At 23.8% G+C, this 23,830-nt stretch overlaps 1 protein-coding gene across 1 annotated transcript; it reads right to left on the reverse strand.

Annotated features, from left to right (window-relative positions):
* Window positions 1–10,960: 10,960 nt before the first annotated feature.
* Window positions 10,961–13,831, reverse strand: LOC107421870 (DNA-directed RNA polymerases II, IV and V subunit 6A). The gene is made up of 6 exons (XM_016031218.4): window positions 13,692–13,831; window positions 12,915–12,948; window positions 12,618–12,790; window positions 12,483–12,534; window positions 11,465–11,532; window positions 10,961–11,329 (listed from the first exon to the last, which is right to left on the reverse strand). Exons 1-6 carry the CDS (start codon window positions 13,724–13,726, stop codon window positions 11,260–11,262), a joined length of 432 nt encoding a protein of 143 aa, XP_015886704.3. The 5' UTR covers window positions 13,727–13,831; the 3' UTR covers window positions 10,961–11,259.
* Window positions 13,832–23,830: the final 9,999 nt, after the last annotated feature.

A 23,830-nucleotide genomic window follows, 5' to 3' on the forward strand; every position in this document is an offset into this window, starting at 1 on the left:
GATAAATAAAAATTTACAATCATAAAAATTAATATGGTTTTTGAGTTATTTTTATCATATTAATTTATTACTGTAGTTGTTTGTTGTTAATTAAAATTCGGTTGCTGATCTGGTAGCATTATTAAGCTCTGGCCCGGTAACAAAGAAAGTAATATGCTCTTTTTCTTTCGCTTTCCTTGATGTCTAATTCTCCTTTGCTTTTCATTTACTTTTTGTCTTCTTTTCTTTCCCTGATTTGCAATTGTCCACATGCTTTTTGCCTCTTTTTTTTTTTTCTTTTTTTCTTTTTTTTCCTTTTTTTTTTTTTTTAAAGAAATATGATTAAATATTTTATTAAAATTAATTATTGAATAACATGTTTGATCTGTAAAGTAGTATAACTTAAAAAAATAAAACCTTTCATTCTAATGAAAGGTAGAAATTGATTGTTATTGCCTTTTAAAAGAAACAAAACCCTTTTTTTTTCTCTTTCGGTGATTGTTATTTTATCATTTTTTGTTTTCATAGTTGCTAAATACATTAGAACGATAATAGTGATGATAGGTATAAGATGAATACATAAAATAAAATTGTTATTTTACTACTATCTGTATATCTATATAATATATAAAAAAATGAATAGTCAATGTAAAAAAAAAAAAAATCACATGTCGTCACAATATTTATTTAAATTCCTTTCAAAATTTAAAAAAAAAAAAATCTTCCCTTCTCTTCATTATAGATAGCCTTATCAAAATGCCAATTAGTATCAAATGAAACAGTTATTTAAAAGCATAAAATTTTTTACTTTTAATTGGTTGTATTCACAAATATATATTTTTATTATTATAATATTAAATATGACATAAAGTGTATATGCATATATATATATATGATTCCAGATTGAAATAATTGATTGAAAGGGTATGAGATTTTTTTTTTTTATTGATTGTACACAAAAATATATATTTTTATTATTATAATAATGTATAATTATGATAAAAGTATAATATTATATTTTTAAAATAATAAATTAAAATATGTTTCCATATATAACATATATTAAATATATAACGTGTATTAAAATTTCCATGTCTTCATAGATAATGTGTATTAAAGTCTCTATATAATGTTAAAGCGTATTAAATATTTTTAATATGGAAATAATAAAGATATATCGTTATTTTGACCAAAAAATTTATATAAATCATATAATTTTATTTTATTAGTGAAAAAAATTTGAGATATCTTTTTTAAAATATAATTGTTAAACATGGTAAAATAGGATTTATATTTAAAACAAATTTTTTAATTACATTTGATTATAAATTAATAAGTGACAACTTCAGGTTATTTAAAATTTCGATATTCAATATTTTAACGGTTTTTATTCTTTCATTTTTCTGCTTTGGCTATTAGAGTTTTTGGTTTTTTATTGTTTAAATTTCAATTTTTTTTTTTTTTCAATGGATCCTAATCATGATCATCTGAATCATCAGCTTGGACGTGACCCATACTGTAAATTTTTTGTTGAAGTTGATGATATAGAATCAAAATATGCTATAAAAACTTATCGAAAAGAACAAAAGATTTTTGAGCAAGTTCCTAACTGATTATAACTGATTATTAATTCATCTTTATGTATCAAATTTTTTAAGGTGATGGAAGACAAAAATATAAAAAAGAGAAGATGTAAGAGATTATTCAAACCGCGGGTGTTAAGAGCATGTAAGAAAGAACAAGACGATCATTTTGGCAGTCAAGCAGTACCAGAATTCCTAAATTTTGTAACAACTACATTAAACAAGAAGTAGCTTATGAAGATTAAGCATTTGTCATAGACAATATAGTTGTTGTTTTTTTTTTTTTTTTTCTTATTATGTTTTTTTGTTTTCAATATATTGTATTTGAAAAATAATATATTAATTTTTATTTGGATTGAAATAAAAATAATTGTTTTATTTTAATTACTATTTTCTTTTTTTTATTTTCGATTTATTGTAATGAAACTACAGCTATGGATAACATTATTGTTTCTTGCACTTTTTTAGTGTTCCAAAGCAAATCTGACACCTAAAATAATATTAAAAGTCATTAAATGAATTTCTAAGATTATAAGATAAATTAATCAACATGAAATTCCATGTATGGAAATTTCATATTATTTAAAAAAATCACTAGAATTTTTTTTTTTTTTTTTTTTTTTTTTTTTTTTTTTTGGTCATTGATTGCAATCTCTACCAACAACTCTTTGACACAATTGGCATACAGACCAAAAACACAAACACAAGGGCTTTCATTCGAGTCCCTTACAATTAAGGCTAGCTTTGTTTGTCCAAATTTCTTTGGTTTATTTTATTACAAGGTCCAATGATGGAAACATATGTGATGCTTTATATAGGTTTTTCGACTTGAAAAGTTCGATTTTCTTTTTTTTTTTTTTTTGTGTTTTTTCCAATCATGGATTTAAATTTGGCCAGCCATGCATCACTTTAATTTTTGCTTTTTTTATTTGGGAGGACCTTATGCATAAGAAATTTACTATTTCCACCAGCTGCTCAATCTAAAAATATCTAATATAAATATGTACTATGTTCATTACCCATGAAAGAATTTTGTGATATCATAATTCCTAAGTGATAAGATTACCAACAACAGCACGTATTAGAATTCTGCCGATTGGTTCAGTAAAAAGTTAATGTTTGGTATAGTAATATTGAGATTCGAAGAATCGTGTTCATCATATGTATCTCATAAATAATTGACTGCAGGTTGTATGATTTTACAGCTTTCTTTATGGTTTTTGGGTCATTTATATATGTCTGCTTTTCTTTTTTGTTACCAAGCATTTGGTACATAACTAATCAATCAACCTCATAAGCCTTTACATAAATCTATATTGATATATATTGAAATTTAAAATAAGATATTCAAATTCAGATTCTCTGTCTTATAAACAATTGAAATTTTGTTATTTATAAGCGTGTATATGTGTGTGTACATATATATATATATATATATATATATATATGCATACGATGCAGGTGAATCTAGAACATTAAATAGAAATAAAGCTTTACTAGAGTTTATCCAAGGAGTGAAGTATATGATTACGACAAAAGTCGTGTATATATAATTCACAACTAGTATAAAAATTCAATTTATTAGATTCTTATATTTCAATTCCATAAATAAAAAAAATTAAATAAATAAAGGTAAAATATATGTGATCATAAATAAATTATCTTATAAGGTAAATAGTTAATAATATCAATAATGATAAAGGTACTTAAATTATATTATAAGAATTTAATATAAAGAAATTAATTACTTGTAAAGAATAAAAAATATTTAAAAAATTTATAATTTATATATTAATATCTTTGTTGATTTTTTATATTTGTTTTATTTTAAAATAAAAAGATATTATATATGGTAATTGATAATTAGATTCTAGGTACTAATACATATATATATATATATATATATATATATATGGATATGTAATAAATGAAATTTCAATATCATAATATATAGATTTCAATAATAAAATTAATTTTCTTATTTGATCTTTTTAAAATATATGTAACTATAAATAAATTATCTTATAAAATAAAAATGTATTCATAGGGTAAATAATAATAAATATAATTAAATTATATTATGAGGATTTACTATAGTGAAATTAATTATTGCAAGGAATCAAAAAATAAAACACCCAAATTATGATTTTTAAATAGTAATAGTAAATTTGGAAATTGATTATGGAATAAAAGGAGCCCGAATAAAACTATTTTTATTTTTTAGGAGGTAATAAATGAATCTAAATAAGGAAAATAATACTTTTTTAAAATAATAATTAATTTTTGAAGCAAATAAAGCTTGACTAAAGCTAATTATTCTTTTTAGAAATAAATAATTTTTTTCCTTGAATAGATGAGAAAATAAATAAAACTAAGTTCATATATTCAAATTGAGAAGGGTAGTGATCATACATAATCATTTTTCAAATTAATTTAAATAATAAAGGAATAAGCTTTAATTTGGAATAATGGCTTGATTTTAGGAATTAAAAAAAATATATATTCATTATTCAAAACAATATTTGTATCCTTATCAAATTTCAAAAGTTTTCATCTATAAATAGGTAATGGAACAAATGGTTTTTCAACTCCCAATCGATTAAATATACAACTATTAAATAATGTTTCCTCCTTAATTTTAATTTTTGTTATAATATTTTTTATTATCTTAATAAGTTATTGTTATTTTTTATTATCTCATTTAATTGGCTAAATTTATATTTAAAATTTCTTTTGTTCTAAATTTATATTTAAAGTCCTTTTTGTTATAAGGTATTTACGAATTTGTTAATTTGTTTGTTCTCTGCAAATTAGTATAACCTCCTATTTTTTATTGGATTTATTTTTTGTAACTTTTATTATTTTATTATCATATTTTATTATTTCCTCTAATTGAATTTAGAGTGGCACATCCGCACCCATTAAAAAAAAATCCAAATTATTAGATTTTGGCAAGACTACCAAATGATATTGTAAAATGATAACAAACTATCACTAGCCTTTAGTTTTTACTCATTAAAATAATATAATTAATAATTTGATTTAATTTGAATATAATTAATTTGAAAAATTATTTATTGCGATTACATACACCATGCATTGAACAGGATCAATGATGTATTGCTATATGCACCAAAATTGTTGTTTTGTTTTTTCCATAATTTACTCTAAATTGTTTATCAAAATATCTGTCAAATAAAATGTGTTAATATATTAGTGGTGTTTTTTTGAAAAGAAAATATTAATATAACCTATGTAAATATAAATAAATAAACATTTAAATGGATGGGTGAATAAAAAAGGACAATTAAACTCTACCACATTATTTGTTAAACATTTTAATAACTCTTATATTATTAATTCTGCTATACTACTCATCACAAATATTAGTTAATTCAATAATATTAAAGTGATCGAATTGTTTATTAAATTTATTTACTAAGTGATATAATAAAATTTAATTAATTTTTTATTTACTTATTTATTTAAAAATTCACTTATACATATTTAAATTATATAAATATATTAACGTATTACTATATCTCATTATTTGGTAAATGATTTTGGTGAATAACGTTGGCAAATAATTTAGTATCACTACTGTAATTAGTCAAGTCCCTCTCCCATAGAGATTTCTAGTTCTACAAAATCAAAAAGATTTAAATGAAACATAATTAATTAAGTTATTTCAGATTCCATTAGTGATAATCATTATTAGATTTAAGAAAATAGAGATATTGGAAGGTGAGAGGAAAAATAACCAGAGGATACAGAAAGCAACTGCGAAAATATAATAGATCAAATTTTATTTAGATTTTTTAATTTTGTCATAATTATATTTAAATATCATATTTTTTAAAAATTATCATTAATTTTTTTAATTTTTTGTATCTATCAAAACAAACATATTATTTATCAATTGTTATTAATTAATTTAAACATATTTTATAATTAAACAATATTATTAAGATATAATTGTAATGTTTAAAAATTAAAATTAATCGATAAAAATTAAATGAAAATAATTATAATTTTTCAAACAGTTTAAATGTAATAAAAAAAATTTAAAAGGCATAAATTAAATTTTCTCAAATATAGTATAATATATATAATATAATTAAATTGAATATGATGCACTATTAGGAATCGGATTCTGTATTTTCAACAACAACCCCAAAAAAATATAATAATAAAAATAAAAAAAATAAAGAATCGTGTTCTGAGCTTTTGTCGTAGTTAAAGTATGATGGGACCAAACCAAAGAAGTATGATGGGACCCAACGGTTTTAACTGCTGGAATGCGACGTGTAACGACGTTGACGTGCCAGCGGCCGCCGTATTCACGTGAAACCAGGCCTGAGACGATTTCGTTCTCATGCTCTCTCTAATCTATGCCGGAAAAACTCAATTTTGTCCTTTTATTTATGCTGATATTTTTTTTTTTTTTTTTTTGGTGGGGAACATTTTTTATTTATACAATTATTAGAAAAAAATTAAAGATAAATTTAAAGTTTTTTTTTTTTTTTGAAAGGAACTTTAAAGTTATTAAAATTTGACAAAACTTTGGGAACATCATTCATAATATATATAAGAAACTAGCAAGTTGATATTAGAAATATTGGCACGAGTTAGATGGGTTTATTTTCCATATAATTTATATGATTAGAATATTTTTTTTATTACATGAAAATTGACCATGTTACTCGTTTTATTCTTATCATCCTCTAATTTTTATTTTTTTTTTTCCTCTTTTCCTTCTTGTATGTAAGTACCCAAATATTATTCATTATTTAATTGATCAAGTTTTATAAGAAACAATGACTTCAGATATGGCATGGAGGATATAAGAGAGTACTAGAGTCAAATTTGAGCCCCTTAATTAGCTTCAATAATAAAGGCCATGACTCACACAAACACTTATCCATTGTAGGATTATTTTCCATGCTACGGATGCATACATAAAATATAATAGCGTGTTATATAGTTTAATCATGTTTGTTATTGAATATTGTTTTAGCTTTTTTTCCCTTTCAGGGGCATTGATTGTTATAATGTTGCGTTAAAATGATTAGGTTGTTGATATGATCGGGTTGAATTTGTATCATTTTACTTCACACCATTTCGCCTTATTGTTGATTCCTACCTTGTTGCCAAAAATATAAAAATAAAAATGATTCCTAAAACGTAAAGTGAAACTATTGATTTTTCATTATCCAAAAAAATATTTATATTTTTTATTTGTTTATCAAGAATTGCACGGATTAACTATAGGGTATTAGCATTCAAAAAAAATAGTGGCTTTGTTATTGATTTGTCCCTTAAAAAATAAAATCATTTAAGATCTCAATCATGTAAATTGTCCTCTATCTATTGTTTTTATAAAACATAATGTTATATACCACAGAGGATGTGATTGTCAAACAAATAAGTAACATTAAGGTTTAAAAATTTTAATATTCAAGGAAATATCGAGTATTTAAAATATAAAAATAGTTATAAAAATATTAAAAAAATATATTGAATATCAGATAAAAATTTATTAAAAAAATTATGAAAATAGATGGAAATTTATTTTTAAAAAATATTTTTTTATTAAAATTTTAGAATTAACTTCTTTAATCAAGCTATTATCAAATTGATTATAGAAATTGCTAAAATATTGAATGAATATTATATTTCTCTTTATAGATTTATTTATAGTAAGCCTTAATAATTATAAATAAATTATTATAAATAAAAATATGCAAAAAAATATAATTTTGATAAAATTATTTATTAATTAAGATATATAAAATAATTATTACAATTACATTATATTTCACAAATATCATTTTAATACCACATAAAACTATTTAGTAGTTGAAAATTATGAGTCTCGTCGTCATTCTCATTTTAAAATGTAAAGTACAATATGTAATTATTAAAATATATATTTTTTTAATAATTTTGCATGTAATTGTTAATATATCAACTATATGGATATGATATAGTTGACATATGTAATAGTTAAATATGGTTGTCTTTGATGATAATCGTTTTATAATATTAATAAAAATAATATGAATACTGATTATTCAGAATATTGTATTTCCATATTATTATTTTATGTTATAATTTTCTATTATTATATAATCAACTATTAACATATAATTATGGGATGCTAATGAATCCTCTCCATACAAAATATATGACAAAGATATATACTTTATCGATGAATAAAACCTATCAAGATTATCCAATTCAATTTATTTTGTTATGCTTATATCATTAAATGTATGGAATGGAAGCCAATTAAAAGGTTTAAAAAAACAAAAAAAAAAAAAAACCTATTAGTGAAAAAAAAAAGTTAAAAAAAAGTATCAATAAAGTTAATTTGGCAAAAAAGTTTAACTAAACATAAATAATATTTATAAATTTGTTTTGACAAAAAATTTTAAAAATTATGAAAATTAAATTTCATAAATATTTTCAAATTTTCTATGGAAATTTCAATGAAATTTTATAAACTTTCATGAAAATTATGGATTTTTTAATTAAATTGTTAAAAATTCGATATGAATATTTTATCTGAAATTTTCATAAAATTATAGAGAAATATTGAAAATTTTGATAAATATATGAAAAGTATATCCATTTCTATATGGGATCTAAAATTCCTTTTCATATATTGGAAAAACAGAAATTTCATGAAAATTTTACATAAAGTTTCAATTTTTTAACCCATGACATGAGTAACATAACTAATCATCGTAACAATATCATGTGTATGTTTATAAGTGATTATAAATTATCTAAAATCACTAAAAGCAGTTTCCATAGTATTTAGCAAGTATATATATAATCAATTTTAAGTAAAATTTATTTTATTAAAATTTTTTTTACTTTTTATGACTATTGGATTATATCAATTGGTCGGACCTTATATTTTGATTGAGAATCCAAATGAAATTTATTTAAGGATCATTTGAAGCTCACTATATAGATATAATTTATTTGATAATTATGTTTCTAGAAAATCATCTATTTGATGATTTTATAATAAATTATTTTCTAGAGAGAGTAATACATAAGAAATAATTTCAAAACCACCTCTAAGTAGAAAGTAAAATCACGTATTTAATGATTTTTAAGAACATACTTTTTTAGAGGAAAAGTGATTCATATGGAATAATTTCCAAACTGGCTCTAAGTAGTAAGTTAACACTCATAAGTGAAGACAATGAAATGGCAAAAAACTGTTTACCAAATGATGTATAATTATTTTTAATTACCAATAATGCTAAACTAATTAACGTGATAGATGGTGTGATAATATTTAATTAATCTATTTTTTAATATATTTATATATATTTAAACTATATAAATATATCAACCAATAATATAAACATATGTCATTTGATAAATATTTTGGATATACATTTTAATACCTGAGCATTAATGTACTATTAGATCATTTGAACTTTTACATAGACCTTATTAGCTCGTTTGAACTTTCTAGTCAAAAAGTACTTACCACGTTTGGGATCAGTACATCTATGCAGAAGAAAGAACATGTATATCCGATGTACTGAAATTTTTCTCGTTTGTGAAAGGAAAGCATCAGAAATTTGTTACCAATATTCCTCCTACCCTTTAATTTATTCACCTTCTAGATTTTATATGATGCAGAAAACATAGTGGTTGGCTTAAAACAAAATTGATGGTTCAAGAGTTTAAATATCAACGAATTATGTGGAAAACAGTACATTTTATTTATTTGTTTTATTTATTTATTTATGTTTTGTTGAGTATGGGTGAAATAGTACTATTGTTTTTTGGTGAAGTAAAAATGCATTTTTTTTTTTTTTTTTTTTATGATTAAACAATGGATCTCCCAATGAGATTTATCAGCTTAAAAATGACTTGAATCAGCATACTGTTCTCAAATTTACCTTACAATCTTATTGGGGTCCGGACAAACGATATGAAGCATGTATAGTCAAATCAATAAAAGGTTATGTATAATGTATTCACAGGGTTCATAAGCACATACAATTCGGTCAACTAAAATATAAATGTCTTATATTTTGCAAATTAGACGACGCATTTTCTACGTAGATTTTCTTTTGAATAGAAAGATAAACTTTAAAATATTGGGTTAATTGCAAAATATTATATATATATATATATATATATGTTTGATAATTATCAATCTTTCACAGTTTTTGGAGAAGAAGATGTAAGCCAAAAAGTTCTTTCAAAAAAAATAATAATAATAATAGTAATAAAATGAAAGGTGTAAACCAAAAAGTAAATAAATAAAGAAAGATACACAATAAAATATTAAGTTTTTGACACTAATATCCATGTAACTTCAACTTTTTTATACTTTATTTCCTGTAATTATGAATTAGCACCAACATACCTATGAAGTTTGTAAATACTGTTAAATTATGTTAACCAAAACTGTAGAATCTACTCACATATGGTGTACATGCATAAAAATTTACAATGTAAAAGTTTTTAACTTATGCTATATAATTAATAAATTTTAAAAGATATTGACGCTAATTTGATATTACAAAAAATAATTTGCAAGATTATTGAACACATCGGTGCCAAAGACCGTAAAATATTAAAACAAGTTCATTTCATTTTCATAAAAGGAAATTAAGACCAATTAATGATTAATAGAATTAATCGGCCATACCTTTGAAGTCCGTCAATTAGTGTTAAACAGTTTCATATTAAAAATCATGTCTTGGCTTAGAATTCAGGTAAAAAAGCATAGTTCTTGAATATCTATGTTATTTTCTTTTTCTTTTTGTATTTTAATATAATCTGGGAATTTGGCTATGAAAACTGTATAAATATTGACAAAGTTTTCGCCATGTTCATGCTCACCATCTTCAATGCGTTGCTGACTCCTACTAATTGTCATAAGAAAAGCTCACGGATTGGCAATTATGACCACGAAGTCCAAAAAAAAAAAAAAAAAAAAAAAAAAAAAAAAAAAAAAAAAAGTTATTCAAATAGAGTCCTCTTTAATATTCTTTAAAGCGTTTTCCACAAGATCTCTTTAAGAACGAGAATATGACAGCGCTTGATAAGATGAATATTTGTTTTTAATCAACATGAAAATAACACCAATCAAGACCAGGGAGTCTTGGATGCACGCAAAGACCATAGTAAAGGTAAAAAGCTATTAAAAACTTCATTCGTACATCCTGTATGAGCTGCTGACTTGATGAATGAAAGCTTCCAATAATATTGTAGTTCAATGATATTTAGCATTTTCAGTTTATAATTGAAACAAATCCCATGAAATTTTCACCAATTCAACAATTTTAACACTAGGGAGATAAACAATCATCGAATTTAGCATAGGAGAACATGGGAACTATATTAGTTAAGACACATTAAGTAAAAAACTCCTGGTAACTGATTTTTATAATAAGCTTAAGCATACTCTGCAAACATTTAACCTGTTTTTGGATCTCACATAGAATCATATATGCATAAAACTAGTTAAACCATCCAACAATTTTTTACAGTGTTTTCTAAGGTCCATCAAAAAGATCATATCCATGTCATACAAACTTACAGACAAGTCTACATATTGCAAGACCACTCTCTCTGACTAAATGAGATTTATCTCAATCACCACCCACTTGCCTCTTCCATGAGTCAGAACATTCTCCCTACTAATCAGAACGGTCTAATCACCACCCACTTGCCTCTTCCATGAGTCTTCCACAATCAATTCGTCGACTCCCCAGTCCTCATAACTAGAAAGTTTATATCCCCCAAAACGACAGTTACTACTTTAGAATTCACACTATTACAAAGAACAAAAAGGGAGAAAGGCAGCATGTTTAAGAACATGATGCCCAAAAAAATGCAACCTGAACTAAGAACCTCACCTTCCATCAGGCAGGTAGCGGCGTATGGTAAAGGGAATCTTCCGCTCACGCAGTTCCTTCATAGCAATCTTAACAAAGATAAACTCAATAAATTATATATACATGTAACATGAAAGGAAAAAATATTAAACTAGTAGCATTTTAAGCAAGATGCTATCTCATTTGGCACAGATGCATTTGGCATATACTAGTACAGAATAGTAAAAGGGAAAACAAAATTTGCTATCAGACACAACCGAGGATGATTGATTGCAAAAGAGATATTACAGCCTCACATTCTAATCATATATTAGATTAGGTTTTATTACATAGGCAAACAAAATTTGCTGTCAGACACAATATTCTTTTGAAACAGCACAACTGAAGATGAGGGCTCACAGAAGAGATATTACATATGCACTGCCTAATCATATGTTAGATTACGTCTTATCATAAAGATGTCTAGGATTCTGTCACATCATAAGGAAGCTTAACATATTGCTAAGCATATGTACTAATCTACCAAGTTCTCAAAATGTGGATCGAATTGTATATCACAACATAACCATTTTTAGCTCTAATATTGTGTGCATATGTCATTTATAGTTATATAATATAAAAAACCAATATGATAGACCATGCCCAACGTTATTAAATCAATATACAAGGTTTAAAAACTTTCTAACAGTAATTCATATTTCAATCATTAATTTTTTAAATGTGAATCATCATCACCACCTCTAAATAACAAGAAACTTAACTTCCTAATTCTGAAGTAGCAACACAGAGTTACAATAAACCTAATATATTTAACAAAAAAGAGGGCTATCTTAATAATTTTTGGTGTATAGTATAATGCATATATTTCAGTACTAAGCAATTTCTGTATTGCACAATACCCTGAAATTTCCAATACAAGTATGTTACATTATGTTTTCTGTCTAAAACAACAGGCATCATCTTTCATGCAATACTAACAACCATCTACGCGTAGTAGACAAAAAGCACTTAAAGAAAACAAAATCATGCAGAATCTTACTTCGAGTGGGTCAGTCTCACCCTCCAACTCAACCATTACAGGTGCATTCATGCTGCCCATTCAGAAGAAAAAAATCATCAAACATAAATAAAACTTGATTGACAAAACATTAGCCTTGTAGTTCAGGACAACTACCTGATCTGCAGAGCACGTGTACCTAAGATTCTAGCTCGCTCATATTTGGTCATAAATTTTGAAGTTTTATGCGGTCCCTCAACTTGTTCCTGTTCTTCTTTATCATCTGTTTCAATGGTTTCCCCAGGAATCTCATCAGTGTTATTGTTTTCTACATCTTCCTCTACACCTTCCTGTCCATCATCATAGTTTATTATTTCTTCTTAAAAACAAATATAATATCAATTTCTTTTTTTTTTTTTTTTTTTTTTGGAGTTTTTCGAAAACTCAAAACAAGAAATTTACAAAGTTCCTTACTTCAATCTCAGGCTCTGGTGGCTCATCCTCGTATCTGTGGAAAAAAAAAAATATATATATATATATATATATGTTAAGTCATAAAACTATTTAATAATATGAGACAATGTCAATAATTCATCACTCGAACCCAAAAAGGAATGGCATAATAAGTTTAAAATTAAAAACTTTTTCTTCTTACAACATAACTTGACACATAAAATCCTACTAAGTTAACATTTTGCTTGACAAACTTTTAACACATAAGGGCCTGAACGTTAACAATAAAAATAATGAACTAAGAAAATATGCATTCTAACACAGATACATTAAATTTGACATTACATAATAATAATAATAATAAGTTACAGAACCCGAAAATGTGTATTTAATCTTAGCTTTTATCAGAAGCTCTTTTTTGTGGAAAATAATTCTTAGTGACAACTACTACGCTTTAAAAGATATTACCTAAAACTTGTTTCTTTCAGTAAATAGAGTGGAAAAGAGTCGTTTCCATCGGGAATTACTCTTAAAGGGGAATTTATGAAACCCTAGGTCTACAGAATTTGGTAAGCGCGTTTTAACTCAATTTTAGTTAAATATTAGTTTGATTATGGTAATTTTGATTTCTTAAAGCTCAAATAACGAGTAAGAAAACAGAAGGATTATGAGTAAAAGATTTTCCTCAACTTTTTTTCTTCCGAGAAATTGACAGTGAAGAGGGAAAAAAAAAAAAAAAAAAAGGCCGAAACTTTGAGACAAAATATAAATGTCGGTGAGAGAAAGAAGGAGTAGTACCCCATATCTATCTCGTTGTAATCGTCGTCCGCCATTGTTGATTGATTGAGGAAGAAGGTTTTACTTAAACCCTTGCCGAAAGTTGACAGAAATGGGCACAAAGTGACTCACGGCGAGAGCTTATAGTTCTTCTTCCCGTAATATATCAATCGGATGGGTCATTGGCTTGGGTGAACAAGGGCGCACCGTATTCAAATAGTCCGCTATGTTAACACAAATGAATCATTGACATGTTGCATAGATTTTATTTTATTTTATTTATTTATTTATTTATTTAATTTTTGAAAATTACATGTTACATAGATTGAATGTGAATTACTTTATAGTCCCCAACGAATGCCTAGTCATCTGTATATCTTTATTAATTTAAACATTCGTTCTATTCTAATATATATTTATAAATCATTAAAAAGATCTTTAAAAAAAAAAAAAAAAAAAAAAAACAAACATCAAATCTAAAGCATAAACTAACAAATATGAAAGGATCCAAACAAGCTAATTCATACACAACGAACAATTCAAGTTCCACAAAAAACTTCTACAACATTAGAATAACATAATTCAAGTTCCAATTTAAATCACAAAAAAACATCTACAACATTACACTAACATAATCCAACTTCAAATATAAATTACATTATTCAGAGTTAAAATAACAATATTATCTAGTGTGATACACCTTATTTGAAATTTATAACTTAACAAATAAAACACTAACACCTAATAAAATTTTAATATTATATATATATATTGGTTATTTTGAAATATCAAAATTAATAACTGATCCAGTCCAATTAAATTTCAAAAATTTTACTTCAATTCAATTAAATTGGAATGATTAAATAAAATTAGATTGGATTGAATTGCATCAGTCCATTTTAGTCCATTTTATTGAATTGGTTCTATTTTATTCACCCCTATATATAGATATAAAACAAAAAATCCGTTTTCATTTAAAAAAAATAGGAGGAATAACATCTTTTTTAGGAAGAAAAAAAGGCTCAAATATCTAGACAATAAAAAATTGGTTAAGTTGGTAAACTATTCAAACTTATATTAGTAAAGTAGTAAATTCTAAACATTAGGATGAGGGGATATTATTGTAAATATATGGAAGTATTATTATACATGACAAAAAAAAATTGATTCCTTCTTTCCCCAAATAACCAATAAAATGTTAAATAAAGCATTCTTAGCTAAAGCACGGTCATTTATAATCAAAGGCACAATTAAAATTTTATAAAATCTGCATGTTAAAATTTTAAAAATGTTATTCAATTATATAATATTTTTTATTTTTTATTTGGCTTTTAACTATTAAAATCAATTAAGAAAAATTGAAAAATATGTCTATTTTAATAAATATATAAAATTAAAATAAAATTAATGATGATTTTTCTAAAATATAAGTTTAAGTATAATTATAATAAAATTGAAAGAGTCTAATGAAATTTACTTTAAAACATCTCTAATGACATACTATTTGAGCAATGCCATTGTCAAAAGAATATTGTTATATGTCATCAGTGGTGACTATCACCATTCTACGTAGCAGTAGGTATATGTATATATATGGATAAAAAAAATTTATATGGTAGTGGAACTCATATATATATAAAACCTATTTTAACATTAGATTCACCACCATATAGAATAGTGACAGTCACTATTGGTGACAAATAACATTATTCTTGTCAAAATATGCCATTTGTATTCCATTTTGCTTCTCTACGGACAAAATTTGCCATTTGTATTCCATTTGGCTTCTCAACATGATGACATTCGGGGTTAAAGGAACACTTTTTTGGTTCATATTAAATCCTTAGAGGTGCAACCCGATTGGTGTCGAATAAGCTCGACGAGTCAATAGTTTTGCAGAATACCCCTTTTTAAGTGAACTGTGGGAGGGAATTGCAAAATTTGGCCATTGCAAATTTGGTGTCAAATGGGCAAAATTTGGCATTGGACCGCTTTCATAAACTACGTGAACCCATGTCATTTAATGAATTAATTAATACTGTTTTTTTTTTAATTAGTAAAAAGTAATCAAAAGTATATCCAATTATCCAATTGCTATTTAATAAAATTTAAAATTTGGCATTTATATTCTTTTAATAATTGGCATTAGAACATAAATGGTAGTGAATGTTTACCATTAAAAAAAAAATTACTAGTATTAAAGTATAAAAATAACAATGCTAAAATAACATTTGCTATTGAAATTCTTAAATGTAACTTTTTCATCTTATGCAATCTTTGGTATGGCAGTAATAAAATGAGAGTAAATTCACCTTGGATATAGGGCTCAAACCCAAGCTGAAAATCCTCTTTCCCAAATTTGTAATTAGAAAAAACTGGGCCCTTTGAAAGTGAAAACAATTTATTGCAGCCCAGGGCCCAATCTTTTAACAGCAGAGCAAAATGCATTCCATTAGAAAATTGGACTGAGTTCAATTTTCAATTAAAGGAACAAAATTGTCATATCTCTTACACAATTTTTATATAACTGTAAGTTGTAAAATGCATTTCGCTATATCTCTCATAGAAGTATAACTTGTACATTTTAATTTCGTTTTTAAAACTTTAAAAAAGTTAAAATTTATATAATCTAGAATTAGATTTAGGGGTAAATTCAATCTACAATTTAATGGATTTAAAATGAATTATAGATTTTAAAAGATATGATGGATTATAATGTAATTTCATACATTTCATAAAAAGTTTATAAAAATCTAACAAAATCATTGGGATTAAACCTGGATTTCATATTGACAATTTTCTTTATAATTTCACTATTAAAATCATTTCAAATCCATTAAAATCTATCATTTTTTAAAATCTTTTAAAATCAATGACTTTTTAAATACCATTAGATTTTAAAAAGAATTTACAAAGTCCTTGTTGAATACACTTGAATTTTAATGAACTTTCATAAAATTCATTAAAATCTGAATTGAATATCATTGAATTTGTATAAACTCATTTAAAATCTAAATCGAATACCTCCAGACTTTTAAATATTTTTAAAATCTTTCAAATTTTAAATTGAATACACCCCTTAATTTAGAACTATTTTCACAAAAGTGAAAAATAAATAAAAAATAAAAATAAACAACCGCACAAAACAAGTGATTGATTTTTAAGGCCAACGGAGCTTGCCTTCTCTATAATTACGTTACCCTTGTTTGTTCGGTAAAACAAACACAAGAATGGGATGATTCAATTTGGGAGAAGGATCCAGCAGGATAAACAATAAAGAGGGATTGGTCCGACACAATGATGAGGTTAATTTGAGCCAAGCTAATAAACCAATTTTCCCTTTTTTTTTTCTTTTTTTTTTTTTGTATAGAATAAGAATGAGAAAATTTCCTTTGAACATGGATAGGGGTTTAGATGGATAAAGCCCAGCTTCATTATATTATATATAATCGAATAAAATATGAAATTGTTCTAGCTTGAGGACCACAATATAAAAGAAAAAAATATATAGATGTATGAATTTTTAATTTATAATATAGAATAATTCAAAATATAAAATAAAAAAAATTATTATACTAAAATGGTGAAAGCTATAAAAGATACAACATAAATATAAAGAAAAAAGAACATGATATAAAGAAAATGGGTTAAAAAAAAATTTTAATTCTAAACAAGTTTGTTCTATTTAATATTTTGGCAAAAATTTTATGGATTTATTAAAGAAAAATAATTGTATATGAGTAAATTTAATTTTTAGACTAACTATTCAATTGATATATTTAACTAGCAGCATCTATAAAGATATTTTTCCAAGGAAAAAAAAGGGCATCTATAAAGGTATGTAAAACCACATTTAAAAAACAAAAAAAAAAGCATATTAAGCACTTAAAATAAACAAATTAACTAAAAAACTAATACTAAAGCTAGGATAAAATATATTTACCTTGGTTTATTACTTTATTATTAAAAAAATACATAAATTTATTAATTGAGTTTATTATAATCTATATAATATATAAAAGTAGAAACGTATACGACACGTGTCAGCACATTGTTATTTCAAATTCCCTTTAAAAGCATTTTTTTTGTATTTAAATTATAAAATTATTTATTATTTATTATTTTTATTTATGATTTTATATTTTATGGTTATACCCAAATACATATAAAATATATTTTCACTTATATATTGTTTTCTTAATTACACATATTTTAAATATTTTTACCTATACAAATATATTTATATGGAAATTAATAAAGATATTTTTTATTTTAATTATATTTATAATCGTATTTTTTATAATTGTATCCAAATATACATATACAAATTCCCTCCAAGAGCATTTTTTTATTTAAATTATAAAATTGTTTATTATTTATTATTTTTATTTATGATTTTATGTTTTATGGTTGCACCCAAATATATATATATAATGTATTTTCATATATATTGTTTTATTAATTAAACATATTTTAAATATTTTTACATATACAAATATGTAAAAATGGAAATTAATAAAGATATTTTTTATTTTAATTATATTTATAATCTTATCTTTTGTAGTTGTATTTAAATATACATACATATATATATATATATATATATCCAAATATATGAGTAATAGATCAAACGGCTAGAGAGAGAAAGAGAGATATACAAATGACATTTTCCTACTGAAGAAACTTAGCTATTCTTTTTGGAAATGGATTTTCTCGAGAAGAAATAAAACTTCCATAGCAGCTTGGTGAGCAAAGAGAAGGAAAAAGAGAAACTTGTCCTTTCTCTGTTGTCTTGAGTTTCTCTCTTATTAAGCTCTTTTTGTGTAAAAAAAATGGTAGGGTTTTTGTTGGTTTATATGGAGAAAGCTAAAGAGAGAGATATGAATTTGAAAAAAAAAATGAAGGAAAAAAAAAAAGAGGTCGACTGGGTTTATGGAAAGAAATATAAGTGCTTCATATATTGACCTTTTTGAGGAGAGATTGTGTGCGTATGACTATGTCAATGACTTTTTTCACGATGGTCATTTTTAGGTCTAGGCACATGGATTTTAAGGTTGTTTCCTTCTTCTATAGATATTTACCTTTCCCATGTTTCTATGATTCTTTTAAGTTGATAATTATAAGACCAAGCACAAGCCTTATAACCGAAAAATTATACTTGTCCAGATTATGCTGTATGAGTTCAACTTTAGGTATCTTCTATACACATAATTATATTTTGCTTCATTCAATTTTTTTCGCTTTTTCTTACATGGTTTAAGGGTAAGGGGTTACAGTTTTGTACACAGCTATTAAAAAAAAAAAAAAATATCATGTAATAACAAAATGTATAATTGGCTTTTCATTTTGCAGTGATATAATATAAATGACCCAGCTATTTACACTCTACAGCCAATGTAATTTTTATTTGTTTCTTTCATTTATTTGTTTATTTTCTTTCTGGTTAGGATAGAAAATTTTAATATATAAAAAATAAAAAAATACAAAATAAAATAAGGAAATTAATTATTTGCAAATAATTAATTTAATAGATCAATATTTTTTAAATTTGAATTTAATAAATAATTTACCATACAAAGTAAAAATGTGTTTATAGAGTAAATAATGATAATAATAATAATAAATAATTATATTATATAAAATAAGGATAAAAAGTATAATTAATTATAATGAGGATAAATAATTATGTCTATCTTTTTTTTAATCATATGAAATTAATTGTCTCACATAAACAATAATAGTTTTATTATTAGATTTGAATATAAATAATTATTATAGATTATTTTTGAAATCATTTATTATATTTACATATACCGTACATTACGCAGGGATTAATGCTAAGAAGAGAATTAAAAAAAAAGTAGAATGTCAATGTAATAAAGCCGGTAATTTGTAGTACTTTGGCAAACATTTAACCATTCGATGGAGGTTAATCCAGCTGTGCATAAGTACTATTTCAATTTAATATGTTGTAATCTCTAAAGTTATTTAAATTTTAATTATTTTACTTAAGGATAAATATAAATTCACTGACGAAATAACCTCTTTCCATGATTATGATGATTTGTAAGCATTGTTTATCATATTAATTTATTGATATATAGAATTCTCCAAATATATAACGGTTACTTTTTTTTTTTTTCTTTCTGTCATTGAAAAATCAAAATCAATTGAGTTTACATTTTGCATTTGCCTACAAAATTATATTTTTCAAGAATTTCAGGACCATGAAAGTTTTTGGATTAATTGGTTTTTGTTTGCATGCTAAATAGTTTAAATATTATATTTTTTTGGATAAAGGAAATAAATTTTACAGAAAATTAGAATCACAATCCAAAAACTTTACCATTTTTGGAAGATCTAATATATATTTTCCTTCCTTAAGATATTAAATACTGTTTTGTATTCTTTAGCCTACCATTTTGAGATTTTTGCCATGTTAGTTTTTGGTAAACTTTGTGTTTGGTCCACAGGTGAAAGATATTCTGTATATTCTTTACTTTTTTAAATTTATAGAAATGGGAAATAATTTATTAGACAATTATTATCTTATATAAAATTTAATCTTTCGTTTTCAGTAAAGATTTTCTTACTTTATGGATTTTGTTTCTTCTCATTATTGGCAATCTTCTCCTATCATCATTCTTTTATTTGGAATTGTAATTTTCATCAAAATTACATATTAATTATACTCTTTACTTTAACCAATATCAGTTTAAAAGAAAATTACATATCAAATATTAGTAGAGAAAAACACATTAATTTTTTTCCTTTTTACTTTGTTGTTTATAAATCCCTTTTTTCCTTTTATTTTCTTTTTCTTTTCCTTTTGTCGAGACCAAAACAATAACTGATACCACAAATGGAAAGTTTAAAACACACAGAAAATGGTGCCCCAAATGAGTTGTTGGTCAAGCATTCACGTAAACAAAAATAAATGAGACAATTAATTTCTATTGAGTATTAAAGAGGATAAATAATAATAATAATAATAATAATATGAATATTTAATATAACAAAATTAATTATTTACAAGGGATCAAAAAATTCATTTGAATTTAAACTTGAATTGTATAGATGAAAAATATTATATAAATATATTTAAATTTGAATTAAATTATATAAATATTTCTTTATTTGAATTTGATTTTTAATTCTATAAATGAAAAATATTATATAAATATATTTGATTTTGAATTAAAATAATTAAATACATCTGAATTTGAATTTAAGTTTAAATTCATAAATGGGAAACATTAAACTGATAAATATTTTTTTAATTTAAATTCCATAAATAATTTACTTTATAAGGTAAAAATATATCTATAGGATAAATAATAATAATAATAATAAATAAATAAATAAATAATTATATTATATTATGGTTATTTAGTAGAGGGAAACTAATTATCTGCCTATGGTAAATTCGATTCTATTGTTCATGATATGCTAATTTAATTATTATTATTATTATTATTATTATATGAGTATTTAATATTAAAAAATTAATAATTTGTAAGGAATCAAAAAATATATTTGAATTTATATTTGAATTTCATAGATGAAAAATATTATATAAATACATTTAAATTTAAATTAAATTATATAAATATATCTTAATTTGAATTTGAATTCAAATTCTATAGATGGAAAATATTATATAAATACATTTAAATTTTAATTTGAATTTAAATTCCGTAGATGGAAAAAATTAATTAGATAAATATTTTTTAATTTAAATTCCATAAATAATTTACCTTATAAAGTAAAAATATGTTTACAGGATAATAATAATAATAATAAATTATATTATGGGTATTTAGTAGAGGGAAATTAATTATTTGCCTATGGTCAATGCAATTCTATCATCCATGATATGCTAAACTAATTTTCTGTCTTCAATTTTTTAGGAATATTTTGATAACATACCATTGGAAGATTATTTGGTTTGCCATATTAATTATATCTGGTTCAAACATTATATATTATTGATTAAAAAATTATATTAAAGTTTAGAGAATATTTATATATATATATATATATATTTAGAATACTAAACGGACAACTATAATTGGTAGGAGGAAACTACATATATGGATTCTCATTTTTTGACTAATTATTTATGTTACATAAATGATTATTTGTAAATAATTAAAAAATATATTTGAATTTGAATTTAAATTCTATAAAAGGAAGGTATTATTTTAATACATTTGAATTTGAACTAACTTATATAAATACATTTGAATATGAATTTAAATTCTATAGATGGAAAAAATTACATACATAAATATTTTTAAATTTGAACTTTATAATTGAATAGTATTATATATAAATATCAAACTTTTAGTTCTTAAAAACCATTATAATATACATTGAAAAAAAAAGAACCACATATGATTGGGCATGTCGATTTTATTAACCATATCAATGCTAACAAAACGTAGTGAGCGTTCAAAGTTCAAGTCCTAAGATTTTAGGAGGTCCAAAGCTTTGATGACAAATCAAAAATCAGTATTGAAATGGTATTGATGGATGAGCAGATTTTTTTTTTTTTTTAATTTTCATTACATGTTAGTGATAATATTATTATTGTTATTATTATTATATTATAAAATATAATATTATATGTATAATATGTATAATATCGTGCATGTGTATATAATATACTATATAATATATATTATTATTGTTATTATTATATTATACAATGTAATATTATATATATATATATATATATATATACATATAAGATTTAGCAATCCATTAAGTTTGGAGCAACCTTTTAGATGTAAAATTATCATATTTAGAGGAGATTTTAGACAAATTTTGCTGGTTATTCCAAAAAGAAGTAGGCAAGATATTGTCCTCGCAACTTTAAACTTATCATATTTGTGAAAATATTGTAAAGTTTTGAAGTTGACAAAAAAAATGAGACTTTAAAGTATTGACTTGGACATTTATTAGGAAATATTGAAGGCTTTTTCAGAATGGATATCAAGTATTGGAGATGGAAATTGCCGGTCTGAACGATGGTCATGCAATGATTGATATACATAATGATCTTTTGATAAATGATACAGAAGATTCAATCGCATCTATAGTAAATAGCATATATCCTTCTTTCTCAGAGAATATTAATGACACATAATATTTGCAAAAAAAAAAGAAAAAAAAAGGTCATACTTGCTCAAACTCTTGACATTATTGAATCGATAAATGAATACATGAGTTCCCTTAATCGAACCGAGGAAAATACATATTTAAGTTCTGATGCAACTTGCAGATCGGATTCAAACATTGATCTTATAGGAGATCTTTATACACCAAAATTTCAACTGAAATTGAAGTTCGGTGTCCCCGTTATGCTATTAAGAAATGTTGATCATTCTTCGGGGTTGAGCAATGGGAATAGATTGGTCATTACAAGGCTTGGCAATCATGTTCTCGAAGGCAAAGTTATTTTTGGAAGCAGTGTTGAGTTTAAAGTTTTTATTCCAAGAATGACTTTAACTCCATCTCACCCAATGTTACTTTTTAAGTTTTGAAGAAAACAATATTTTTTGGTTGTATCATATGCTATGACTATTAATAAAAGCCAAAGTCAATCTCTTCTATATGTCGAACTTTATCTTAAAAGACCAATTTTCAATCATTAATAGTTATATGTTGCAGTCTCCAAAGTTACAAATAGAAAATGATTGAAAATATTAATTTGTGATAAAGATGGAGAACCTACCAATTTAACCACTAATCTGGTTTTCGAAGAAGTTTTTTAAAATTTGGATTAGTTATATTGAATTGAAAATTTTGGTTTAATATTATTTTTATAATAGTTTATATTTGATTTAATTATAATACTTTTTATATTTTATTATCAAAATAATGTGTCATAAGTATATATGCTGTGCATCATAAGAGCCTATATCTAGTTTAAGGTATAAACTAAAATCCTTCCATTTTTACTATAAATAATGAATATTTAAATTTGAAACTTTAGGAATTGATTGTGGGAAAATTTATTTGGTATATTATTAATGCGGGGCCAAATTTTTATTTTCATTCATTTTAAATAGGTTATAAAAAAACTTTAGGAAAATTAAAAGGATATGGGATGTGGTGGGGTCATTACCCCCTCCAGCCTAAACATAAGTCCGTTC

This window comes from Ziziphus jujuba, chromosome 5, assembly GCF_031755915.1.
Source record: "Ziziphus jujuba cultivar Dongzao chromosome 5, ASM3175591v1".
Taxonomy (NCBI): Eukaryota; Viridiplantae; Streptophyta; class Magnoliopsida; order Rosales; family Rhamnaceae; genus Ziziphus; species Ziziphus jujuba.

Excerpts from the sequence above, each read along its gene's own strand:
- LOC107421870 (XM_016031218.4), bottom strand. The coding sequence starts at position 13,726 with ATGGCGGACGACGATTACAACGAGATAGATATGGG. Across the intron at positions 12,949-13,691 it reads TACAACGAGATAGATATGGG|ATACGAGGATGAGCCACCAG; the intron begins GTACTACTCCTT and ends TTTTTTCCACAG. Across the intron at positions 11,533-12,482 it reads GTGAGACTGACCCACTCGAA|ATTGCTATGAAGGAACTGCG; the intron begins GTAAGATTCTGC and ends ATCTTTGTTAAG.